Genomic DNA, 23497 nt, shown 5'->3' with positions numbered 1-23497 from the left:
GGTGTGAACCCATTGTAAATAGAACCTTTTAGAGATGTTATTTTGGGAAGTGGATGTAGCTCAGTGGTTGAACACCTGCTTTCAACACATGAGAGGTCCTGGGTTCAATCCCTGGTACCTCAAAAAAAAAAAAGATATTCTTTCTAGTTTAGGTGTGGTGGTGAACTGAACCTGGATAGTCTTCATTCAGATTACTAGAGACTTTACAAAGAGAAAGTCACAGGAGGAGTGGGATACCAAAAGTCAGCAGAAACCAGAAGACCAGGGATAAAGGAAAGGTGGGATCAGGGGAAAGCCAAGGAAACTCAAGGATTGAAGCAGGCCAGCATCAGAGTAGAGTACCAGTCCTGGGAGAAATCAAGCCTTGTTGCCTCTGAAACTGTGAGACCAAAAATCCCCCTTGTTCAAGCCAACCCATCTTGTGGTATTTCTGACAGCTGCTCAGGCAAACTAAGACAGGACCTTTGAGACAATGTAGTTAAGTGTTCTTAATCTGGGCATCCATGGTTGCATGCTTTTCTAAGAAGACAGTTGACCAATGGTAACCTATTCCTGAAGGAACCCTTACCCCTCAGAAGGTTAAAATCACAACTGTAACCTATCTCTAGCTTTTACAATCAAGTTGTAATCTCAGTAGAGTTAAATAGTTTTTAGTCCCACAGCAAACTAGTTTGTGTTCAAGGTTAAAATTCAGGTTCCTGACTCCTTGTTTTTATCCTTGATTATAGCCTCTTACCACTGCAATGAATACGAGTATAAAACTAGATTAAAATACCTGAAATCCATGTTTAACAAGTTCTGATACAAAATCATTCCTCTTTCTTTGACTAATCTCTGCCCTCTGAGTTCTCTTCTACCTAAGTCTGGGTTTGCCTTCCTTTGAGCATTTGCAACAAAGCTGGGCCAGTAAAGAGGTGGCACATACTAACGATGGCATTCACACACAGCTGCTGAACTTGCTAATAAACAGCTTGTACTGTTGAATCATCATCCCATAAATATCAGTAGTATGACTCTGAGAGCAGTGCGCAAGTTAGCGCCTTTTGGTGTGGTGTGTGTGGCTGTATACTGTGAGAGTAGTGTTAATTAAAATAAGAATTACCTTGAGAGAAAGAGGACTTTTGTCCTCCCAGGAAATCAAGACAATCTGCATTGTACTATATAATGTGTTTGAGGGAGCTGAGACAAAAAGGTTAAAATTCAAGGGACAGGGGAGCAGATGTGGTTCAAGCAGTTGAGCACCCACCCCCCACCTGGGAGGTCCTGGGTTCAGTTCCTGATGCCTCCTGAAAAAACAAAAACAAACAACAAGCAAAACAAATGCAAAAAACCAACTCAGGCAAGCCAATGTGGCGCAGTGGTTGAGTGCCGGTTTCCCACACATGAGGTCTGGGTTCAATCCCCAGCCCCAGTACCTAAAAAAACAATTCAAGGGACAAAGATGTCTTAGAAGGGATCACTTTTTCCCTCCAACTCCCTCTTTCTACAAATATTACATATGTTTGTTTTTTTAATCCAGCTATGAAAGATATGCCAAGGAGCTAAGATATCTCATACAGCCTTGTTCTGAGCAATTGAAAAATTACTGGCAATGCAGGACTTAGTGAACTGATATCTTCTCATGCCCAAATCCTACTAACAAAGGCTGAAACTAAAAGCCCCCTTTTCCTACTGCCTTTCCCTCTCTGGATTCTCTGTATTATACTCAGTCCAGTTGGTCTTTAAACAACCAGAAAGTATCAATGCCCAGTTCCTGCTGTTTCCCACAACTTGATTTTAAAACAACTTGCATGACATACAATTTACATATCATAATATTTGCCAACGTTTAGTGTACAAGTTAATGATCTCTAGTAAATTTACCAAATTGTGCAACCATCATAAACCTGTTTTTAGAAAATTTTCATCACACCACCAAGATCCCTATGGCCATTGATATTAACCCCTGTTCCCAGTCCCAGCCCAAGGCAGATACTAATCTATTATTTATCTTTATAGATTTGCATTTTCTGGACATTTCTCATATAAATGGAATCATACAATTTGTGGTCTTTTGCATCAAGCTTCTTTCCCTTAGCATAATGTTTCTGAGGTTCATATATGTTGAGCATGTATCAGTAGTTCCTCATTCCTTTTATTGCTGAATAGTATCTCATTGTATGATTATACCGCATTTTGTTTCTCCTTTCACTAGTGGATGGGCATTTAGGTTGTTTCCACTTTTTGGCTAAGATGACGAATGCTTCTATGACATTTGCATGCAAGTCTTTGTGTGGCTGTGTTTCCATTTCTCGTGTGTTCCCAATGAACTCTCCATGGATGACTTTTTCTCTTGCTTCAGATGTCAGCTCAAATGATGCCCCCTTCAGGGGGCTTTTCTAATGACTCTCCCTAAAATAGGTCCCTACTATTGTTCTCTCTTAACATTTTTCTTCCTTCATGCTGCATCACAACTTGTTAATTTGTTTGCTTGGTCATATTTTTAGTGTATGTCTTCCATTCAGATTTTAAAATGAATGACATGAAGTAATGTATCTGTCTTCTTCACAGCTTTATCTTAGCTTCTATTGCAGTCTTTTTACTTACTAGGTGCTCAGTAAATAATGACTAGCATAAGACATTGTATATAACTTCTGGGCATCTCTTGAATACCTTTACTGTTTTATATTCTCTTCATAGATATTTATATACAGGCCATCTCTTCTGCTGGAGGAATGGAAATCCTTCTGGTATTTTCCTGTATCCCTCAAAAATCCTTGCTCACTACCAGGTATATGGAAAAAATGTGGTGAATAGGAGTTTGTAAGGGAGGAAGTGATGTAGGAATTTATGCTGTCACTCATAAGCGGCATTAAATCAAACGTGTATTTCTTTCCAGGAAGTCATTTTTTAAAGTATCACTGTGGCTTCTAGTATGAGTTCTCTGACTTAAAATAATCTTTCACTAAAATGACCTTTGTAGGGTATATGTTCATACCAAGTGAAACAGAGATCCTATAAGGCTGAAGCAGTATAAATATTAGAGGTATCTAATAGTACAGATTGATCTGTATTTATGGCAGTGGTTACAGAACATAAAGATATGGATCAGAGATTGAATGGCATGATTTTTACTACTGCTTAAAGAATGCTTATTGTATATAAAGATTGTCCTAGTATTAAAGCCATAAAAAATGAAGAAAGTAATTTTCTTCAACTATATTATGAACATTTTTTTGAACACCTGTGAACTATTCCATTTAACTCGATTACATCTGGCACAGTCTAGATTTATGTTTGACTACTTCTTCCATTTTAATTATTTTGGCCTATTTTTTCATGCATTAAATTTAAAAAGCTGTTGCCTTTTCATTTGTTAGGAAACAAAAGGCTTCTTAAAACAGAAGTGCATTTTTCAAGTCATTCCTCTAACCACCTGTATAGTTTTGAACTTAATTGATCTACATTTGCTCTGGTGATTTACAGAATGATTAAGCTAAAAGAGCAAGGCTATTGATGGAATTGCTCCAGAACCCTATTTCCATCTTCCAACTGTTTACAAAGGAGAAAATAAACAAAGGCTTAGCCATGTCTACAGAACCAAGGCAATGTAGAAGGGCCAAGGAGCACATAATAATATAGTCTGCATCAACCAGGATACGTAATCTCCACAAAATTCTCTCTTGCATGAAATACCTGATATGCCTACAGAGAGAACCCTTGCTTTTGATTCTAAATAGAGACATCTATCCCTACAAATTTAAACACAAAGAAAAAAGTCTTAATTCATTAAAATGCATGGGAGCAGATGTGGCTCAAGCAGTTGAGTGTTTTTTTTCCCACATGGGAGGTCCCAGATTTGGTTCCTGGTACCTCCTAAACACTAAACAACAAGCAAACAAATACAAAAACAACTCAGGGGAGCCAAAGTGACTCAGTGGTTGAGCCCGCATATGAATGAGGTCCCAGGTTTAATCCCCAGCCTGGGTACCTCAAAAAAAAAAGCATCAATCTTTCTATTTTTTGAAGAGAGCCAACAAAATAGTGAAAGTTACAGCCCTTGTAATTCCATCCACCAAAGTCTTCAGAAGGCAGGGGCATAGCTCTATTTATATTCCAAGGAATTAATTCAATAAATATTCACTTAGCACCTACCACAAGCCATGCTCTGTGCCTAGCAATGGAGGAAGAAGTTGGGAAATTCAGATCTGCTCCTTATCATTACATGTATAGGATATTCTTTGCCAGTGCTTTGCATAGTAATGTGACACAGTTAGGCAATGATTAGTTGTTTAACAACTGAGTTGATTCCTGAGGACGAGAGAGCTATAAATTCCTAGGTAGCATTTTTTTCAAACCAATGGTTCTCAAACTTTAACTCACTTGGAGGGCTTGAATATAAATGTGCGAGGGTCTGAGAATCTGCATTTCTAACAAGTTCCCAGGTGATGGTGATGCTGTTGGTTCAGAGAATACATATTGAGAATATCTTTCCTAACCAGGAAGTGTTAAGCCAAAGGAAGAAGTTGCACCAAACATTAATAGTCATCTCCTTTGGACTAGTCTTTGGGAGAGTACTTGTAATAAGTTGCACCAGGGACAATGCTCATTAGGAGCCTGGACTCTGTAAACAACTTTGTAGCAGTGATTGCCCACTTTATTAAGGTTGATGCTGATGTCTGTAAGAACATGGACCTTAACAAAAATAACTGGCAATTTACAGAATATGAAAAAGAAATCAGCCACACACAGTGCTTGTTTAACTACAATTTGCAGAGCGCTGTGTTGGCAGAAGGGGATCGATTTGCAGAGTTGCATGCCATAAGATTCTGCCAACACCTGCCTTAACTGGAATCTGTGCTTGCTAAATTAAACCACAGAAAAGAATTGTATGAAATTCCATGGATGGGGATTTTCATGAAAGAAAAAATATTGCAAAAATTGCCTTAAGAAAAATTCCCACATTAACTTTCTCAAGAAATGAGCCATTTGATGTCTATTCCATCCATCTAGAAATATTTGGAAATATCTGATCAGTGATACAAATTCCCTTGACTGAGCTTGCCATTTTGCCTATAAAAATTCCTGTTTTGCCCTGGGTTAAAGGAGACTTGTGGGAACTAGCTGACTGTCCATGTAATTTCTGCCACTGCCCACTCTCCACTTGGTGAATTCCCATAGGGTGTGAGGCAACAACTACCCAAACAAGAAACTCCCTACTGCTGGGGGGCAGAAGATCCAAAGTCAGGCAACTAAAGGTTATATATCAGCGTTTATATTTGGGGTTTTAGGATGTCCTCAGAAACTTGTGAGAGGTGGAAAGAAACCACATGATTTGACTTCAAAAGAGCTTGCATCTCCTTTTTTTCTAAGTAATTAATATGCAGAAATAATCTGAAACTGTCTGCATTAAGATGCAGAGATAACTCAGAAGACTGTCCCATAATAAGACAGAGTGACCATATATCCCTGCTTGCCTGGGCAGGTCTGGTTTACACAGCTTTCCTGAAGTAACTGCTAATAAGCTTCCCATTTCACTCTCAAAACTGTCCCAGTAAGAGCAATTAATCACAAGGTCATCCTCTCTTAAGTGAAAAAAAGCAAACTTTACTTACTTTGAGAAAATATTTTACATTCATCCTACCAAAAGTTTTTCACATTGTGTTGAACTAAAACTCTCTCTCTCTCTCTAATTTGCACATGCTGGTCCTAGTTCAAGTCTTTGATGGGCAGTCTTCAGATATCTGAAGGCATTATTTTTATGTTACCAGTAAAGGATCAGATAGCAAGGATTTTATTTAGGCCTTGTGGGCACAACTACTCAGCTCTCTGGTGTAGCCACAAACAATATGCAAACAAATGGTTGTGACCATGTTCCAACAAAACTTTATTTACAAAAGCAGTTGGTGCGCTAAACACTCCTATGAGCTGTAGTTGGCTGACCCCTTGTTTAGAGGAAATGGGGAGATAAAAATTTGAGAGATCAACAGAATCAAAAGACAAACTATAAGAACTAATAGGAGATTTGGGCAAGCATGTTAGATATGGAATCATTTATAAGAATAATAGCATTTTCTATATGAGCAATAGCCAATCAGATAATGTGAATAAAAATAAGATACCATTTACAACAGTAACAAATTATAAAGAACCTAAACATTAACCAAGAAAACATAATTTTAAACTTTATTTACAAAAAAAAAACTTTATTTACAAAAAAAATAGTCCCGATTTGGTCTGCCGAATGGAGTTTTCTGACCCCAGATTAAAACAAATACCATATTCTTTGCCTGAATTTCTTTCCTTCCCTCTTCGATAGGCTAATTCTTCATGGAAACTCAGGGAACTCCAGAGACCAGGCCAGGTTTTCTCATCCCCAAGCCATAATCACATTGCAACCTTCACTGCTCCAGGTAGCTCTAATGCTCTAATTGCAACTGAAAATTAAACGAACCTGATTTAATTCTCCACTCTTCCTAATATGGCCCCCTCCTGCCCCCCAGATTGTAATTAGGATTCTCAACTAGACTGTAATCCAGGAGTTCTTAACCAGGGGTCCATGGGGTCATTGAGCTTGATTTGGAAAAAAATCAATTTATTATCTTTATTTTCTCTAACCTCCAATGTTGAGTGTCATAAAACTATCTGGTGCTATATTCTGAGAAGGGTTCTGTGGTTTTCAACAGACTGGCAAAGGCCTGTGGAACAAAAAAAAAAGAATCTCTGGTATAATCTGTGAGTACACAGGAAAGCTTTTGTACTCCTAGTGACAAGTGTAGTGCCTAGAATAAAACAGGCGCTCAAAAATATTTGTTGGTTAAATGAATGATGGAATGAATGTTCAATGCAGTTCTATTCTAGGCTGAACACATCTACTTTCATTCCAAATACCGTGTGTGTAAATACATTGTTTGGAAAAACACTCAAGAATTCCAATAAAGAATGAAGCTTTAGACCTGTCTCTAATCTGGAGTTCTCTAAGATTCCAGGTTTCCAGGGGTTCAGAGCACATCTTTTTATTTCATAGTGTACCACACAGAATGAACATTTAACAGATGCTTCCTAATGGAATAGCCAAAAGGCCATACAAGACCTTTGGCCCCCATGGACCTGAAATCATCTAAAGCTGCCTGCCAAGTTCCTAAACTTGTCAAACCTTCAAAATATCTGGAGCCATTAAGACTCTATTAAATCAGATTAGCAATGGCAGTTTAGCAAAATATCTCACATCCTTTAGTCATTTAGATGTTCTTCTCATAAAACATGCTTTACGCCTACAGATCCTCTACTGTGATGCTGTTAGAAAATTAAAAACAAGACATGATGGCTGTGACAAAGCCACACAAAAGTTGCAATTAGAAGTGAGAGTAAAATAAAGCTAAGTGTTTTGGTATAAACTTTAGATCTTAAGTAATATAAAATTATGTCTAAGTGGAGCACATATCTCTACCTGTTGCCATGTTTTGGCTTTACCCTTCCCAGTCTAAATGGGAGGTCACTGATGAAAGGTTGTAGATCAAGTCCACAATCAAAAGGGGATTGTCTTAATGATTAGGATTTTGATCTAATGCTAGATTAAGTGGTCCACAAATAAAGTTGATACGTTCTTTAAGACAAAGGGTCATGGTTAATGCCCATTTGAGGATCTAATGCAGTTTAGGGCAATAGTAGGAAAGTTTACTGTGAACAGGTGGAAAATACATTATACTTCATAGACATTACTCTGGAGTAACTAGCTCTCTCTGTCCCATATTTTAGGTCTTCTTTGGTCTTCAATTTGGAAATTTGAGAAGTATATTGTCTTCTGAGCCACTTCCAATAGTCACTGCCACCTGAAAGAGTGAATGCTTCTAGGTTTCTGCTAGAATTGGTTGGATGCATGGGGAAGAAATCTGGTCCAATGAAAAGCACTGGTCTGTTGAGTAGTGTTTGGTATTATCTGGCTGTGCGAATGCTAAGGTTGGAGTAAAGGAGGCCAGACAATTGTGCCTAGAATTCTAAAAGACAACTAGAAGGAACTTTAGATATAATGTAACATAAATCCCTAATTTTTATTGATTTTAAACTGAAGACTATGGTGCCAAATGATGCGTGGTTTTTCTTATGTGAGTTAATGGTAGATCTTGGACTACTCTCCACAGAATTCCACGAGTTTTTCCTTTTGACTTTTAGTCCTGTCCCCTTTTTACTGCATCACAGATGAGGCCACTGCACAAAAAACCAACAAAGCTGGTTGGTGCCAGCCATGGACATTGGCAATCTTATGTTCAGCCAATCTATTTCTGTCCTACCTCAGACTGCTTTGAAATTGCAGGATGCTGAAGATATCAGTTGGTCTATTTTCCACTAGGCTAAAGTTTGATTTAAGGCGAGAAGCTCAAATGTTTTGATGTGCTGAACTTGTTCAGTGTTTTCATGGCTAAATAAAATTAGTCTGGCGAAAAAATGTGTGAAGGCCTAGAAAAATATGGTCACCTATTTTGTTTATATTTTAGAATTCAAATTTTAAATGGTTTAACTTTATATTGAGGTACAATAAATATTCAGAAAAATTATAAACTACATTTTAATCTCCAGAGACAATGTATATAGTGTGTATAGATATATGTATATATACATACACGTACCATGCATATATATGCCCATAAGTGTATATAATAAAGAAATAGTGAGGAAAGAGAAAATTAATTGGAAACTCTAAGATATAATAGTTCCTTTGTTTCCTCTTCCCTAGTATCTCTTCTATGTAGTATTCTAATCAGGGATAACATTAAAAAATATTTAGCAACCAGTTTGCAAAGCATAAGCTCTGCAGACAGACACTGGCTATTAACTGTTGAAGACTTTTCTTGGTTCCAACAAGTAAAAAAAAAAGAACTGCCAAACCAATTTCCAGCCAATCTCAAGAAAAACAGGACAAAGGCAAAGGCTAAACAATAAGTTTTCAAGCTCAATTATGTAGTATACATAATGTACATAAACTTCCTCACAGACATTTTCTCACATCCCCAAGACTGTCATATAATCTGTGAATTCTTTCCAGTTTTAGCCAATTTAGAGGAAGTCAGGGATAAAGGGTAAATATAGAAGACAGAATCATTATGATTATCATCTATCATTTTTCTAATAGCTACACTTTATGGGTCGTCTATTACCTTTGTTTATGGCATTTAAGGGACAATTCTTTGAGATCTGTAGAGCAGGCATATAAAAGAGCAAACTAACCATTATTAATAACCAGCAATTGGGCTAATATTGATTAATGGACTATTATAGTACCTGTGGTAGTCATAATTATAATAATTATGATATATCTTTCCAATTATAGTCTTTTCCTTTCACAGTGCTTAAGCAATAGGTACACATTCCTACATGACAAGCTTTATTATTTTTGCAAAGCATATTAAAAATATCTAGATAAATAAATGTAAATTCCGATATAAAATTCTCTCATGTTTATCTGACTACTCTCAATTTTATAGTCCCTAGAGGTGAAAAACTACAAAACACAGTACAGTTATCTGTGAGAATTCCCAAAAATAAAAATTTCAAAACTAAGAAAGGAAAAGTAACAAAGTGTATCTGTGAATGTAGAGCTCCATACAGCCTTTTCTGGACCTCAATTGACCAGCATGGTGATTGGTGATGAAGCAAAAGGCCTTGAGGCCATCTCATCTTACTTTTCTGATCCTTAGTTCCCTTTCCTAAAAATGAAGGATATAAAAATGTGTAATCTCTGAGTGCATTCCAGGTTTAATAATCCATGGATTACCTTTTTACCAAACATCCTTCTAAAAATTTGAAAAATTTATAAAAACAGGAGAAAATACAGAGTAGAAAAAAAAAATTAAAAGGCCCAAAATAATTTGTTGAGCATATCTTAGTTAAGGAATTTATTGATTTTATACTTGCTCTTTATCACTGTTCTAAACAATTTAGGTACAATTTAACACACAAAATAACCCTGTGAGGTAGGTATTGCTATCCTCATTTTATTGATAAGAGAATGAAGGCACAATGAAGTTAAACTGATGTGTCCAAAGTCACATAGCCAGTAATTGGCAGAGTTGGATCTACCCAGAGCCTGGTTCCAGTGTCTTTGGGATAACCTCTTGTCTCAGTTTACCTGAGCTGCTATGATAAATACTGCACAATGGGTTGACTTAAACAACAAGCATGTACTATCTCATGGTTTTGAAGGCTAGAAGTCCAGCATCAAAGTCTTGACAGGCCATGGTTGCTCCCCAAAGTCTGAATTGCTATGGTGCTGACTTGCTGCAGTTAGAGACTTGCTCAGCCTCTGTGGTCACGTAGTTGCCTCCTGAGACTTTTTCTAAATCTGCATTTGAATTTCCTCTCTTTGTGAGGCTTCCAGTAATATAGATTAGAGCCCACCCTGATTCAGTTAGGCTACATGTAAATAGGATCCCGGAAGATCCTATTCACAAATGAGTCCATGCTTCAATAATAACACTTCAAATGTCTTATTGATAAATTGAGTCACAGGCATAGGAATGCAGACTAAGACCTTGAACATGTCTTTTGCAGGGTACCTGCTTCAATTTCCAACACCTCTGTACCATCAGCTGATGTGAGCCATGATCTGAGATGTTGGAAGGCGGGCAGTCAGTAGGGCAGACACATCACACCTGACTCCTACAGCACCTGAGCCAAGGTTCACTGTTTACTTTTACTCATTGCTACTTTTGGGCTGGAAATGATGACTCATATTCTAGAACTGCTTAACTGGAACCTGAAAGAAATAACCTGAATATTGGAAAAATCCAGGTCATTAAGCTGCATCCACAGTTAGCAAGAGTAATGTCCAGCCATGGCAATTAGTTCAGCTCGGGCTACAAACTCCTCAGCCTTGCTTTTCACATTGCAGTAGCAAAAGGACCATGTAAAGTTTTGAGTGGGTTTCTAGTATCAAAATGATGTACAAAATTCTCTACTCACTATGCACTTATCAGTTTAATATAGTTACTAGGGAAGTGGACTTGGCCCAATGGATAGGGCATCTGCCTACCACATGGGAGGTCCGAGGTTCAAATCCCGGGTCTCCTTGACCCATGTGGAGCTGGCCCACGTGCAGTGCTGATGCACGCAAGGAGTGCCCTGCCACGTAGGGGTGCCCCCCTGTGTAGGGGAGCCCCACACATAAGGAGTGCACCCTGTAAAGAGAACTGTCCAGCACAAAAGAAGTGCAGCCTTCCCAGGAATGGCGCCGTACACAAGGAGAGCTGACACAACAAGATGATGCAACAAAAAGAAACACAGATTCCTGGTGCCGCTGATAAGGATAGACGTGGTCACAGAGGAACACACAGTGGGTGGACACAGAGAGCAGACAACCGGGGTTGGGGGGGGGGATAAATAAATAAATAAATAAAAAATAAAATATAGTTACTAAATATCAGATCTTGCAGTATGATAATTTCATTGATTTTGCCCCCACAGAATAGACTAAACGTTATCTTTAATTTACATTCTCTTTTGGATTTATATTTCCCTTTTTCTCTCAACTTGAGACAGAAGCTAATTAAATCACCTCCGTGTGCTTAGTAAGATAGGTTGAGTATCTATTTTATGGACTCCAACCTAAATAAGAAGGATGTCCTTTGAATTTTTACCATGCAGCACTCAAGAAAATTAAGAATGAGTGTGCATTAATTGCTGAAGAATGAGACCCCTGGTCTGCTAATTTGTGATAAAATATTCTAATAAAAATCATTTGTCATCTCTATGAAGTCAAGAAAAATCTAAAAGCCAAGAAAAAGGCATACTTGTTACCAAACAGCATCCATGATGATTATGGAGTTCTTGCCTTCCTGAATTTTTGTTACTTCTTTCTGAAGTAGCAGCTCTGTGTGGAGTCTGTCCTCAGATGCATCTTAGTGCATCAAAGTCAATATTTCATTACACTTGTGACTTGACACACCAAAAAAGATAACACTGCTGAACAGATGTACTGGCAGAAGAGCATTTTGTGAAGAGGCCAGAGGAGCTGAATTTTTAAATGATTACTTACAGAATGCCTCTAGAGCACTACTTTTGCAAAAGTTTCTTCAACCTGAGGTTTGGGGAGATAGCACTGATAACTTTTGACAGAACTAGTACCTTGCCTATCTTTTTTTTTAACTGACAAGATTTTTCAGTTATATTTAATATGCTTCAGCTTAATCCAACACGTTAAATTAACATATACCATGTGACAAGTAATGTGCTGGGCTCTGGAACAGAACCACATGATCTGTGCTTAATTACAATGGCAGTAGGGTGGGGGAAGGTAAGCTACAAGTAAATATGATATACTGAAAAGCACTATGATAGAGATATGAGCAAAGAAGCCTAAAACAAATCATTCTTTCCACTGCCAAGGAAGGAGTCATGCATTTGGCTTTACAAAGATGTTAAAAATACTCCTGATTTTCCCTTGCAAACTTGTTTAGTAAAATCACGTCAGTAAATGGCATTCCCATACATCCAGTTGGTTATGCCAGAAACCTATGTGTCATCCTTGATTTTTCTCTTCCAACTCCTCCTACAACAAATGCATCAGCAAGTCCTGGCAGCTTTCTTGCAAACTATATTCTGAACCCATCTACTTTTCTCTTTCTCCACTGCTATTTACCCATGCAAGCCACCATCATTTCTCAACTGATTTACTGCAATAGTCTTCTAATTGGACTTCCAGTTTCCACTCTTGCTTTCAGAAGACCCATTTACCACAGAGCACCAAGCAATCTTTAAAAAAACATAAATTACTTCCCTGCATAAAATCCTCAAATGGCTCCTTGTTGCACTTGAAATAAAAGCCAGTCTTTTCTCTGTGGCCTGTATGATCTGGCCCCTGGCTCCCTCTGCAACCTCAACTCCAGCCAGTCTCCACTCTGCTCACCTGTGCTCTAACCATGCTTGCATTCTTTTTGATCCTTTGTTGCTTGGACATCCCAAGTGTTTTCAGACCCAGGCCTTTGCCTGTGCTGATGAGTCTGGCTGGCGTGCCCCTCCCTCTTATCTTCACAGGACGGACTTATCATGCAGCTCTCAGCTCCTATGGCGCCTCCTCAGAAAGCCTTTCCAGGACTAAAAATAGAGTCCCTCACCTCACCATATTCGTTTATTCATCACTACCTGAAACAGTCTGCTTGTTTTTGTTTGTTTATTTGTGTCTATGTCCCCCAGGAGAATGTAAATGCCATGAGATGGGGCCTCACGCTTCTGCTTACCTGCACAGAGGAGAGTGGCTGACACAGCAAGTGCTAAATTGATATTCGTTAAATGAATGAGTCAGTGAATGGATGAAAGCTAAATGACCGCCCACTCCCTACCCCCAATTCCAGGGTATGGCCTCTATGGAAAGTTGCTTAAGCCTCTCTGCAGAGCAGGTTTGTCAGTCAATATCCTGTTCTAGGCAGCTCAGGCTCACAGCTCCCCTTGGGCACAAAGTTCACTGGCAGTGCAGAGGGGAAGGAATGACAAACATGGGGACAGAAGCCTGAGTGCCAGTCCTGCATTTGACATGCTTTCCTTGTATAAACCTAGGTAAGAGGTGGTAGGGTACAATGAAAAGAAGTGTAGTGAGGGGTTAAGGTACCGAGCTATGGAGTCAATGAGACCTGGATACTGGGAAACCTGGAGCCATTAACAGCTAGCTATGTGACTTTGGGATTCATTATTTACCATATCTGAGCCCCAATTCCTTCACATGTAAAGTATAAAAGAGGACGTTCTTCATATAATTGCTTGAGGTTTGAAAGAAATAATCCATGTAAAGTTCTGAGTACAGTGCTTACCATATAGTAAGTGTTCAATAAATGCTTGCTATTAAATTTTTTGGCTGACAGTAATGGGTCAAGAAATTCCTATTTATAATGGAAAGATCAAATGGGTAATAGGTAGGCAGAGGACTTGAAGAGTGGAAACCTAAATGTGTACACTATGACTGATTATTTTAGCAATTATTAAGGGCTTAATTTAGCTTTCTTTTCATTTATTCATTTGTTTATCCAATATTGATTGAGAAGCTTCTATGTACTAGGAGCTGGATTAGGGGCAGGAGAGAGAAGTGAACAGGCTGTCCTTCAAAAAAGTAAGTTTCTAGTAAGGAAGACAGTGATGCTCAATGGTAGTTATGACATAAAGAGTTCTTGGGGGTATGGTGGTAGATGTTATTGGAGTTTATAGAGAAGACACCTGTTACAGTGTGGTGAAGGGAGCCAGTCAGAGATGGCTTCCTGTAGGAAGTGATGTCTTTAAAGAAACTGGAAGGCCCAGTATCAGTTGAGTGAAAGATTGGGAACAAGAGCAGGAAGAGCATTTCAGGAAGAGGGCCCAAAATATATAAAGATCTAGGGTGGGAAAAGGCATCCGGTTCAGTAAGACCATCTTTAAAAAATGCACAGTGATTTACATATGTTGCTACTTCATCATCTAGGTGATTAAGGTGAAGTGCATATATTTTCTTGAAATACTTTCCCGAAAGTAGTCCTGTATTTCACTGTGGTGGGAACTATATCTTCAAAATTGTATAACCAAAAGTAATTTGGATAGTTTGAAGCTTCCTTCTGGACACTGACTACTAAATTATATAGAATTGATTAATGAGCTAATTGTTCAATCTTTCACTTCATTCTGCCTGTGTACATAATTTAGTGGGAAAGAAATAAGAAATAGATTCCTTTGTTATTTATATTCCCCTAAATCCACATTCCATTCTTGTTGAGATTAGCCATTAGATTTCTAATTAGTTCTCCAAAATGGATCTGTGGGTTTATTTCTTATACAAGTGGAGAAAATACAGGTACCAAGTGAAGAAAGTATTAAACTTTTCTTTAATTAAATTTAGACAATCGAGCTTTGTATGCCAATAACATAGCATCTTTCCATATCTAACTTGTGATCACACACATACACACAAACAGAATTGACAAATCATTCAGAAAACTCACCATCATTTCTCAGGATTAGTGGCGTAGGTGGCCCCAGGACTTTGTGGTTTGTCACAGTATTGGTAACGACACACGTATAATTCCCAACATCTGACTTTTCTACTTTGGCAATATATAGATTCCCAGTTTCTTGAGAAACGAAACGGCGATTATCCTGATAAGAAGGGTATTCATTGAAGATCCAGGCATAGCTCAGCTCTGAAAATCAAAGAAAGCATCATTACGAATATGACTTTTGGCACACTTGAAATATACTGTACTCATGGAAGAAATAGTAGAAATTCACATTATTGCTCAATGATCCTTTTCCAGTCTGCTAAATTTAAATAGGAAGCAATCAACAGTCCCCTAAAGCATTCTGCCAGTCTTCCAACCATCACTCAAAAAGCTTTTATTTCCAGAGTACGCTAATACTTGATTAAGAGAGATCCAACCTCTTTAAGTCTAGGGAATATGCATTTATAGTTTGCTAAGGATGTGCCAAGCATATGCAACACTGAGCTAATGTTCAAATTACAGGGAATGTATAATCTTGATGCTAGAAGCTATCTTGGAAACTATTTAGATCACCTCTTTTATTTTATAGATCATAATCATTACAGTGCATCAAAGTGCCACATACTTGTATATGGGTTCCAATATCATTTAATAGTTTTCCATTTCCTAAGAAATATTGGCACAAGAAACTAAATAACTAATCTGAACTGCCAGCCCCGGTGAAAAAGAGAATTCCTGAGTCTTAATCCAGCCTTCTGGCAATGCCTCCTACTCTCAACTCAAATTCATACTTTCTCCTTGCTTGTGAGGTTGAACTCCTTTTACACTATTTTAATGAGATAGTGGTTTAATACCATAGAAATCCTCACTAAATACATATTGACTGACTGGTAGGTTGAGTCCACAAACATAAATTCATATATAAAAAATAAGCTTATCAGAGTTTCTGTTTGGGGTGATGAAAGTTTTGATAATGGACGGTGATGACAGTAGCACAACATTGCAAATGCAATTAATGTTGCTAAACTGCATGCTTAAAAATGTTTAAAATGGCAGAAAAGTGAAAAAGTAGCTGAATAATTATATCCATAAGGAACTATGAGATATTGGTCAAAGAGCAATGTTGTCACAAACACCTGTTCCTCTGAAAATGCCAGTCATACAGGAAAATGTTCCTTTGAAATTTTGTGTTTTTTCTTAAGAATTAGACAAATGTTTCATTCATATGAGCCCAAACTTTCAATTTTCGAGAAGAAACTCAAACGACAGAGAGTAAACTATTGCACTGCAAGGATCTCAAATGTCTTCATCCTCAGTCATTCCATGATTTCTTGCTTCAAAGTGCAGCCTCCAGATTTGTCCACACCTGGAGAAGATACACTAGCCTTGGGCACACATTAGCCAACATACCCTTATTTTATCTTGAGCAGTTACTTTTGGGGTGGTGCAACCAGATGCAAAGGGAGCCTCTGATTTCAGAACTAGTTGGTTGGATTATTTTAGGCCACTCTTTAGTACAATCTTGGGCTAAAGTTTAAATGTATGGGGTGTCCTAGGAAAATGGCAGAAAAATCACTTCAGCTTTATATAGAGAACACTTATTACTGTAAAAGGCATTTCTGTTGTTTAATACTTCAGTGAGTTCCAATTGTAATTGACCTCAACAACCAAATGTGCAACAGGAAATATATTCTGCATTAATATTCAGTAGTTTGCATACAAAGGAGGGGTCATGTAGATTGCTTTCCCCTTATTACTGGAATACAACATTTCTACCTGTATTATTTTAGATAGATATAATTATGTTTATATGAGAATAGCTAATCATTTTATTTACACATGTGCATGAAATTATAAATAACCCCATGCTGATGTCAAGAGGACAGTCAGTGTAAATAAGCAAGTCATTCCCAGCATGCTAGTTTGTTTCTCAAGAAACTGAAATCTGGGAGGGAGAAAAGCCCCTACCATAGGTCACGAGGAAGTATAATTAGTATGGTAGCCATAACAAGAGATTTAAACACAGCAGACAATCCACTCCTGACTTAATTAATTTGCTGTGTGTTTCAGGCAAACCCAGAGATCTCTCAGCATCTCAAATGAACAATGAGGAGGATACTACCTATCCCCTAATTAGCTATGAGGGAGCTTTAAGTATGACTTAGTATCTTCAAAGTCACCAGGTAGAAGTTAAGAGAGTAATTTACCAATACAACATTAATCAACCCATACCTCTCCAAGGAGATGTATAAACAAATAAATGAAATTATTTTTTTTTCCTGAAGACATTTTCAAAACAGTTGCTTTCCTTACCTAGTGACACAAAAGCTCTTTTTTTTTTAGGTACCAGGGGCCAGGGATTGAACCTGGGACCTTGCATGCGGGAAGCCAGCATTCAATCACTAAGCCACATCAGCTTCCCTGAATTGGCTTTTTCATTTATTTTGCTTGTTTTTTTTTTTTTAAGGAGGCACCAGGAACCAAACCTGTGAACTCCTATGTGGGAGGTGGGCGATGAACTGCTTGAGCCACATCCGCTCCCACAAAGCTCTCTTAATTCTGCAGGAAGAGGGTAGTTTAGCAACTAGAAAGTCATATAGACCCTGGATATACAGGAAAACGTTTCTGCTTTTTGTTTTCCTAATTGGAGGGAAAAAAACAAAAGACCTGAATTCAAATCTGTATAAGAGAAGACATTTCAACTCCTTCACTTTCAGCTTCTTATTAATAATTCCTGAAATGAACTGTATTGAGGATTAGCTTACGCAAAAGCATTCTGAAATCTATAAAGGACTATACAGGTGTTAGTTATTACTGGTATTGCATTTTACCAGATCAATCATTTTAAAAGTTAAAAAATCAATTAACATGTAGTTAATTACTTTGGTTTCACTCCTATTGTGACTTAAGTGACTTAGTCTTGTAGTTGGAGATGAAGACAAGCTTAAGAATATGACACAGCATTTCTCAAACTGTGTGCCTTGGAATATTAATTCTGTTAATAGAGAGAATCTACTCCAGCCTCCCACAATTGAATATTTTTGAGAAGCAGTGGACTAAACAAAGCTAAACAGATTTTAAAATTTTTTCTTTCAGGGCTTGTAAGAGATTTTTACATGCCAATGTCCCTGGAATTGCTTAGAGCAGGTTTAAACATGAAAACTTATTTGGTTGTGGAAGCCACCCCCAACTCCCTACACACATATTTTTATCCCTAAAACATCTATGAAGAGCTCATAAAACTTATTTGGTAAACACTAAAATGACAAAATGACTTCAATATAGAGGTTATTACTGTGTTACTACTGTTTTTCTTTTTTTTCCAAAAATCACTTAGTAACATTAAAATTGAACAGAAAACAATAAAAAGTTGAATTAAAGTTGTAATAATAATATGACACTTCAACAATTTTCTGTGCCTTGTAAAGGAATAGGCCATAGTTGTCAAGGAGAGCCTTAATCTAAGGATCCAAATTAGTTCAACACTTGACTTCTGTATCTCTTCTTGAAGTCAGGCCAAAAGTCTAGGCTATTCCACTAATGAGATGATGGTGAGCTAAGTGCCCAGCCCACAGCATGGGGAAATCTCTATCTGAGATATTAACTGATTTTTCTTCACAGAAAATATCACCACTCAGCATACTGTATTTTTTTGAAAGAGTATAACAAGAATATCTAATTGTTGTTTATGTATTTAACAGATCAATTTTATTGATACATATTAATAAAGCATAAATCCATCCAAAGTAAACAATCAATGGCATTTGGTACAATCACATAGCTGTGCAGTCATCACTTCAATCATTTCTAGAGCATTTTCAATATTCCAGTAATAATAATAATAAACAAAAACCAATGAACCAACCAAACAAAACTCATCACCTCTCAATCTCTCTATGCCTCCCCTGCTACACAAAGCTGCTATTCTGTTTTCCTTTCTCTAGTTTATTTGTATTTATATCTTGCAAAAAGTCTTATATATGCAGTATTACCCATATTCATATTTTACATGAGGTTTCACTATGTTATATAGTCCCATGCTACATTTTTTTTAGCTTTCCTTCTAGTAATATACATGTCCTTAGACTTTCCCTTTCAACCACTGTTATACCCATATATTAGCTCTGCTAATCACAAACACCATGATGTGCTCTCACCATTTCCATTAATTTCCAAAGATTTACAAACAACCTTTTAACCAATTCTGCACAGACTAACCCTCAGCTTTCCATTCTCTATCCTCATTCTATTTTCTGGTGACCTATATTCTAATTATTAATTCTATGAGTTTATATAACATATTTAGTTCATAATAGCATTTTTACCTTCTGTTCATGACAATCAGGAAGGAAAATAATATAAGGACAATACAGACATGAGAGCAGGCAAAATAGGTTTAGTAAAACCAGAAAGTACCCAACAGGTCACTTGTTCTATTTCTTCATTTTAAAGATATAAATTCTGAGGCCCAGAAAGAGTAAGGTCAGAGGGTCAAAAGATGGCAGAGTAGACTTTAACTTTACCCTTCTTGTTATACTCTCATTCTAGCGCTCTTTCCAGAGAAACAGTAAAAGTTCTTGACATTTGAAAGTAAAGAGTTAGTATTCTTATATGATTCGACAATACAAATTTCCCCTAAGAATCAACATCCATTTTATCAGATCAAAACATTTTTCCATTGGGTTTTATGAAATGATATCAAGATTCTGAAAAATAAAGCCAAGTAAGAAAATCCAAAATAAATTTTCATGTGCTGCAACTAGCAAAACTGTATCCCACTCAGTTTGATTTCCTTCGGGACTTCCATGCAATATTTATACTTATTCAAACTTGACAGATTTCTTTTGATAAGTTTTCACACACTAATTGCTCTGGAAGTGACAGACAGTTGCTGTCCCATTGGCAATTTGTAACAACTGAATAAACAGATACTTGGAATGCAGTAGTAAATAGATTGTGAAGCTTTTGATGCTCAGTTGAAAAGGACTGAGATTAGTTATAATAACTGTTAAGGCAGAAGGTTTCTGATCTTTTCGTAATATCCATATCTATTGGAAATGAACTCTGAAACTTCACTACCTTAGTGAATTTCTTTTTCCAATTCCTTGGCCAAAAGCAAAAGATGTTTGATTATTATATTTTAAAAGAAGACACAAATTCAGCAATTTTTTTTTAAAATTTATTTTTTATTTCTCTCCCCTTCCCTGTCCCCCCCTCCCCCAGTTGTCTGCTCTCTGTGTCCACTTGCTGTGTGTTCTTCTGTGTCTGCTTATATTATTGTCAGCAGCACCAGGAATCTGTGTCTCTTTTTGTTGCATCATCTTGCTGCATCAGCTCCCTGTGTGTGCGTACCACTCCTAGGCAGGCTGCAGTATTTCGCGCTGGCGGCTCTCCTTACGGGGTGCACTCCTTGCACGTGGGGCTCCCCTACACGGGGGACACCCCTGAGTGGTATGGCACTCCTTGTGCACATCAGTACTGTGCGTGGGCCAGCTCACCACATGGGTCAGGAGGCCCTGGGTTTGAACCTTGGACCTCCCATGTCGTAGGCGGATGCTCTATCCATTGAGCCAAATCCTCTTCCCACCAATTTAGCAATTTTTAAAGTTAGGTACTTATCAAGCAAATTCTTCCAATGATTAGAGTCTGCTTGATAGATGCTGTTATTTTGTTCCAGACGCTAATTTCTTTCTAGAATTACATTATGAGTCATTACATTCTGAGTCCTATCCAAATGATAGCAAAGATGGCAGTTATCAAAGGTGTCTATCTTATTCCAGGAAGTTTTAAATCTGAAAGTAAATTTAAGTCTAATCCCTTCAATTTTACAGATGAGGAAACTGAAGTCTAGAGAAAAAGCATGGCTGGATCAGGGTCACACATCTAGTGAGTGGCAGAGATGGGATTACGGAATAATCTCTATATTCAGAAAACTGATTCCTTTGGGAAACCATATATTTCTTTTGCAATTATTTAGAGCTACAAAAGACCTGTTTGCCTATGTGTAAAGTAAGGGAATAGGATAAAATGATCTTAACTCTCTTACAGCATTACATTTTTATGGTTCTATTTGTATGTCATCAAGAACAACATCCTTGGCAAATGAGCAAAGTGAGATCCAAAGAGACCCAGGAACTAAGGGTCACATAGGTAATTATTGGCAGGGTCTAGACCATACATATAATCTCAACACAGTTATTCACTTGATTTAAGCTGTGTTCTGTAGAAAGAAGATAATAAAAGTAGCAGTCAGGAAACCATTGGCTTTATACATTATTTTAACAGCGTAAGAGACAGGAAGTTTCCTCATCTTTAGGTAGTTTTATTCACATTCTATCGTACTTTCTATATAGTGTTATAAGGTTGAATTTAATCTGAGGTGTAATTCTAAGAGAGTAGATGTGAAAAAATGTACTTTAAGTGATTTCTACAAATGAAATGGGTTATAAGAATGCTTTCACTAATTGGTCACATATTTACTAAGCATTAACCATTTACAAAAGCCCTGAGCTCAGTGCTGGAATGGAGAGCAGTGCTGGCTAATATTGGAAAGCAGAAAGACAGAGATTAGAATCAGGTGGTAGTGTGCCCAGACAAAGGGAGAGAGACCAGCACAGTGGGAAGATCCCTGCATTTGGTGCCAAGGGACATGGATTGAGTTTAGCGTCAGTGCTTCTTGGTTGGAAAGCAATTTCTACTCCTCAGTTTTCTCATCTGAAAAACAGAGAAAATGAAAATAATATTTCTTCTGCCTAAACCAGGAGTTGCACTGAGCAACAAATATATTAATGTAAACTTTCAAATACTCTTCTGGCATTTTTTTTCCTAATAAAAAATACATGCTGAAAAGTAGATTGGTAAGTTGTTTGGCTTTCTTTGACTTCAGGGAAAAGGAGATGTTTAAAAATTGTAATTGTAATCGGAATCATTCCAGAAAAAAGTAAGTATTGTACCATGAATATCAAAGACTATACAGCTAGTGTTTACACATGATAAATAGGTAGCAGGCAAGTCCGAGAGTTTGATACTGTATGAAAGATTTGAGAGATGGCCCAAGAAGGGAGTGACTAATCAGGCTTCTGGCTTCTGGGAGATGAAGTCTCTAGAGGATGCCTCTAATTATACTAAGATAAATTATAAAGTCGTATGTGAACAGTCATCCAGGGAGAGCATGTGGGACAGAGTAGAATGGAGGGGTCTGAGAGGAGCTGAAATTTGTGAAATAATAGATATCAAACAGATATTGTATTAATTTTCAGAAGAAGTCAAATTGGAATTTTTAAAATTTTATTTTTTATCCCCCCCTTGTGGCTGTTTGTTTGCTGTCTGCTCTCTGTCCATTCGCTGTGCATTATTCTGTGTTTGTATGTATTTTTATTTCTGCCCCTCCTTGTGGCTTGCTTGTTGTCTGTCCTCTGTGTCCATTCGCTGTGCACTCTTCTGTGCTTTTTTTGCTTGTCTTCCTTTTTTCGTTGTTGAGTCACCTTGCTGAGTCAGCACTCCGTGGCGCTTATGGGCTGGGTGGCACTCTGCGGTGCCTGGGCCGCGGCTCTCCACAGAGTCTGGGCGAGCCTGCCTTCACACGGAGATCCTGGGCCATCAACCCAGGGCCTCCCATATGGTAGATGGGAGCCTGACTGATTGAGTCACAGCCACTTCCCCTAATTGGAATTTAACATCAATGACAATGGCAATGACCCCCTATAAGTTAGATTGCGGAAATCAAGCCAAGAGGACCCCTATTGTGCATGCTCTGTCACCCTGAGAATTTGCTTTAGACAGGTCCCCATTGTCAAACGGGGCCTACCCAGGCCCAGACACTGTTTCTGATTATTTATTAGCATTAATTAGAGCAGGGAGGGCATATACCTGCCACTTGGGCTACCAACTTGCCACTCCTACACACAGAAGACATTGCTGTTGGATGACGCACAGCCTTAAATCCATTCTCAATATAGTGCTTCATGCAGTTAGCTACTACCTATTTATGTTTGTACACCTAGCCAAACCTTTTCACCAGCTTTGCAATATTGATATTGGGAAAATAAAATGGTGATCATATAAGGCAAGGATGAGATAAAGCCTAGTGCTAAATCTCATCCAAATTTATGGCAAGATTTCTAAAAATAAGCCGCCTGACTAAGGGGTAATTCACTTTATTGAACGATATATTTATTACATGCTATTTACTCACTCAAATGTGGCAATTGTTGTTTTGAAAGTGAGATGGCAAAAGTCACACATATGGTCCTTGAAAATTGCTCATGAGTATGGATAACCATTTCCCTTGTCCATGTGTTATTTCTTGTTTTCTTTCCTGTATTTTATTGGGTCAAATGGGCATTTTTCTGGAGTGTAGATTTTCTTTACAAATTTGTGGGTGGCGGTTAAGGGAATTAACTTGAAAGCAATTTAACACATTGTTTTGAAAGCTGGCCAAATATGGGTTATGATGGAATAGGATATGAAATTCATATGAATTTTAAAGGTAAATGAAAAGGCTTCTACAACATCTTGTATTTGTAGCTGATTGCTTCAGGATATGCTCCCAGATTCCCAGGGGGCAG

General features: G+C 37.8%; 1 protein-coding gene across 18 annotated transcripts in view; it reads right to left on the bottom strand.

Moving 5' to 3' along the window:
* CNTN4 (contactin 4) overlaps window positions 1–23497 on the bottom strand; it is a 936745-nt gene that overhangs the window by 197239 nt on the left and 716009 nt on the right. For all 18 annotated transcript variants that reach the window (XM_058288376.2, XM_058288377.2, XM_058288387.2 and 15 more), the window contains one exon: window positions 14934–15131. In XM_058288376.2, coding sequence (XP_058144359.1) covers window positions 14934–15131 — 198 coding nt within the window. The remainder of the gene's footprint in view (window positions 1–14933; window positions 15132–23497) is intronic.

The sequence above is a fragment of the Dasypus novemcinctus genome, chromosome 26 (genome assembly GCF_030445035.2).
Source record: "Dasypus novemcinctus isolate mDasNov1 chromosome 26, mDasNov1.1.hap2, whole genome shotgun sequence".
In the NCBI taxonomy this organism is placed as follows: domain Eukaryota; kingdom Metazoa; phylum Chordata; class Mammalia; order Cingulata; family Dasypodidae; genus Dasypus; species Dasypus novemcinctus.
The sequence above is the reverse complement of the archived record's forward strand: the minus strand, read 5'-3'. Positions and strand labels throughout refer to the sequence as shown.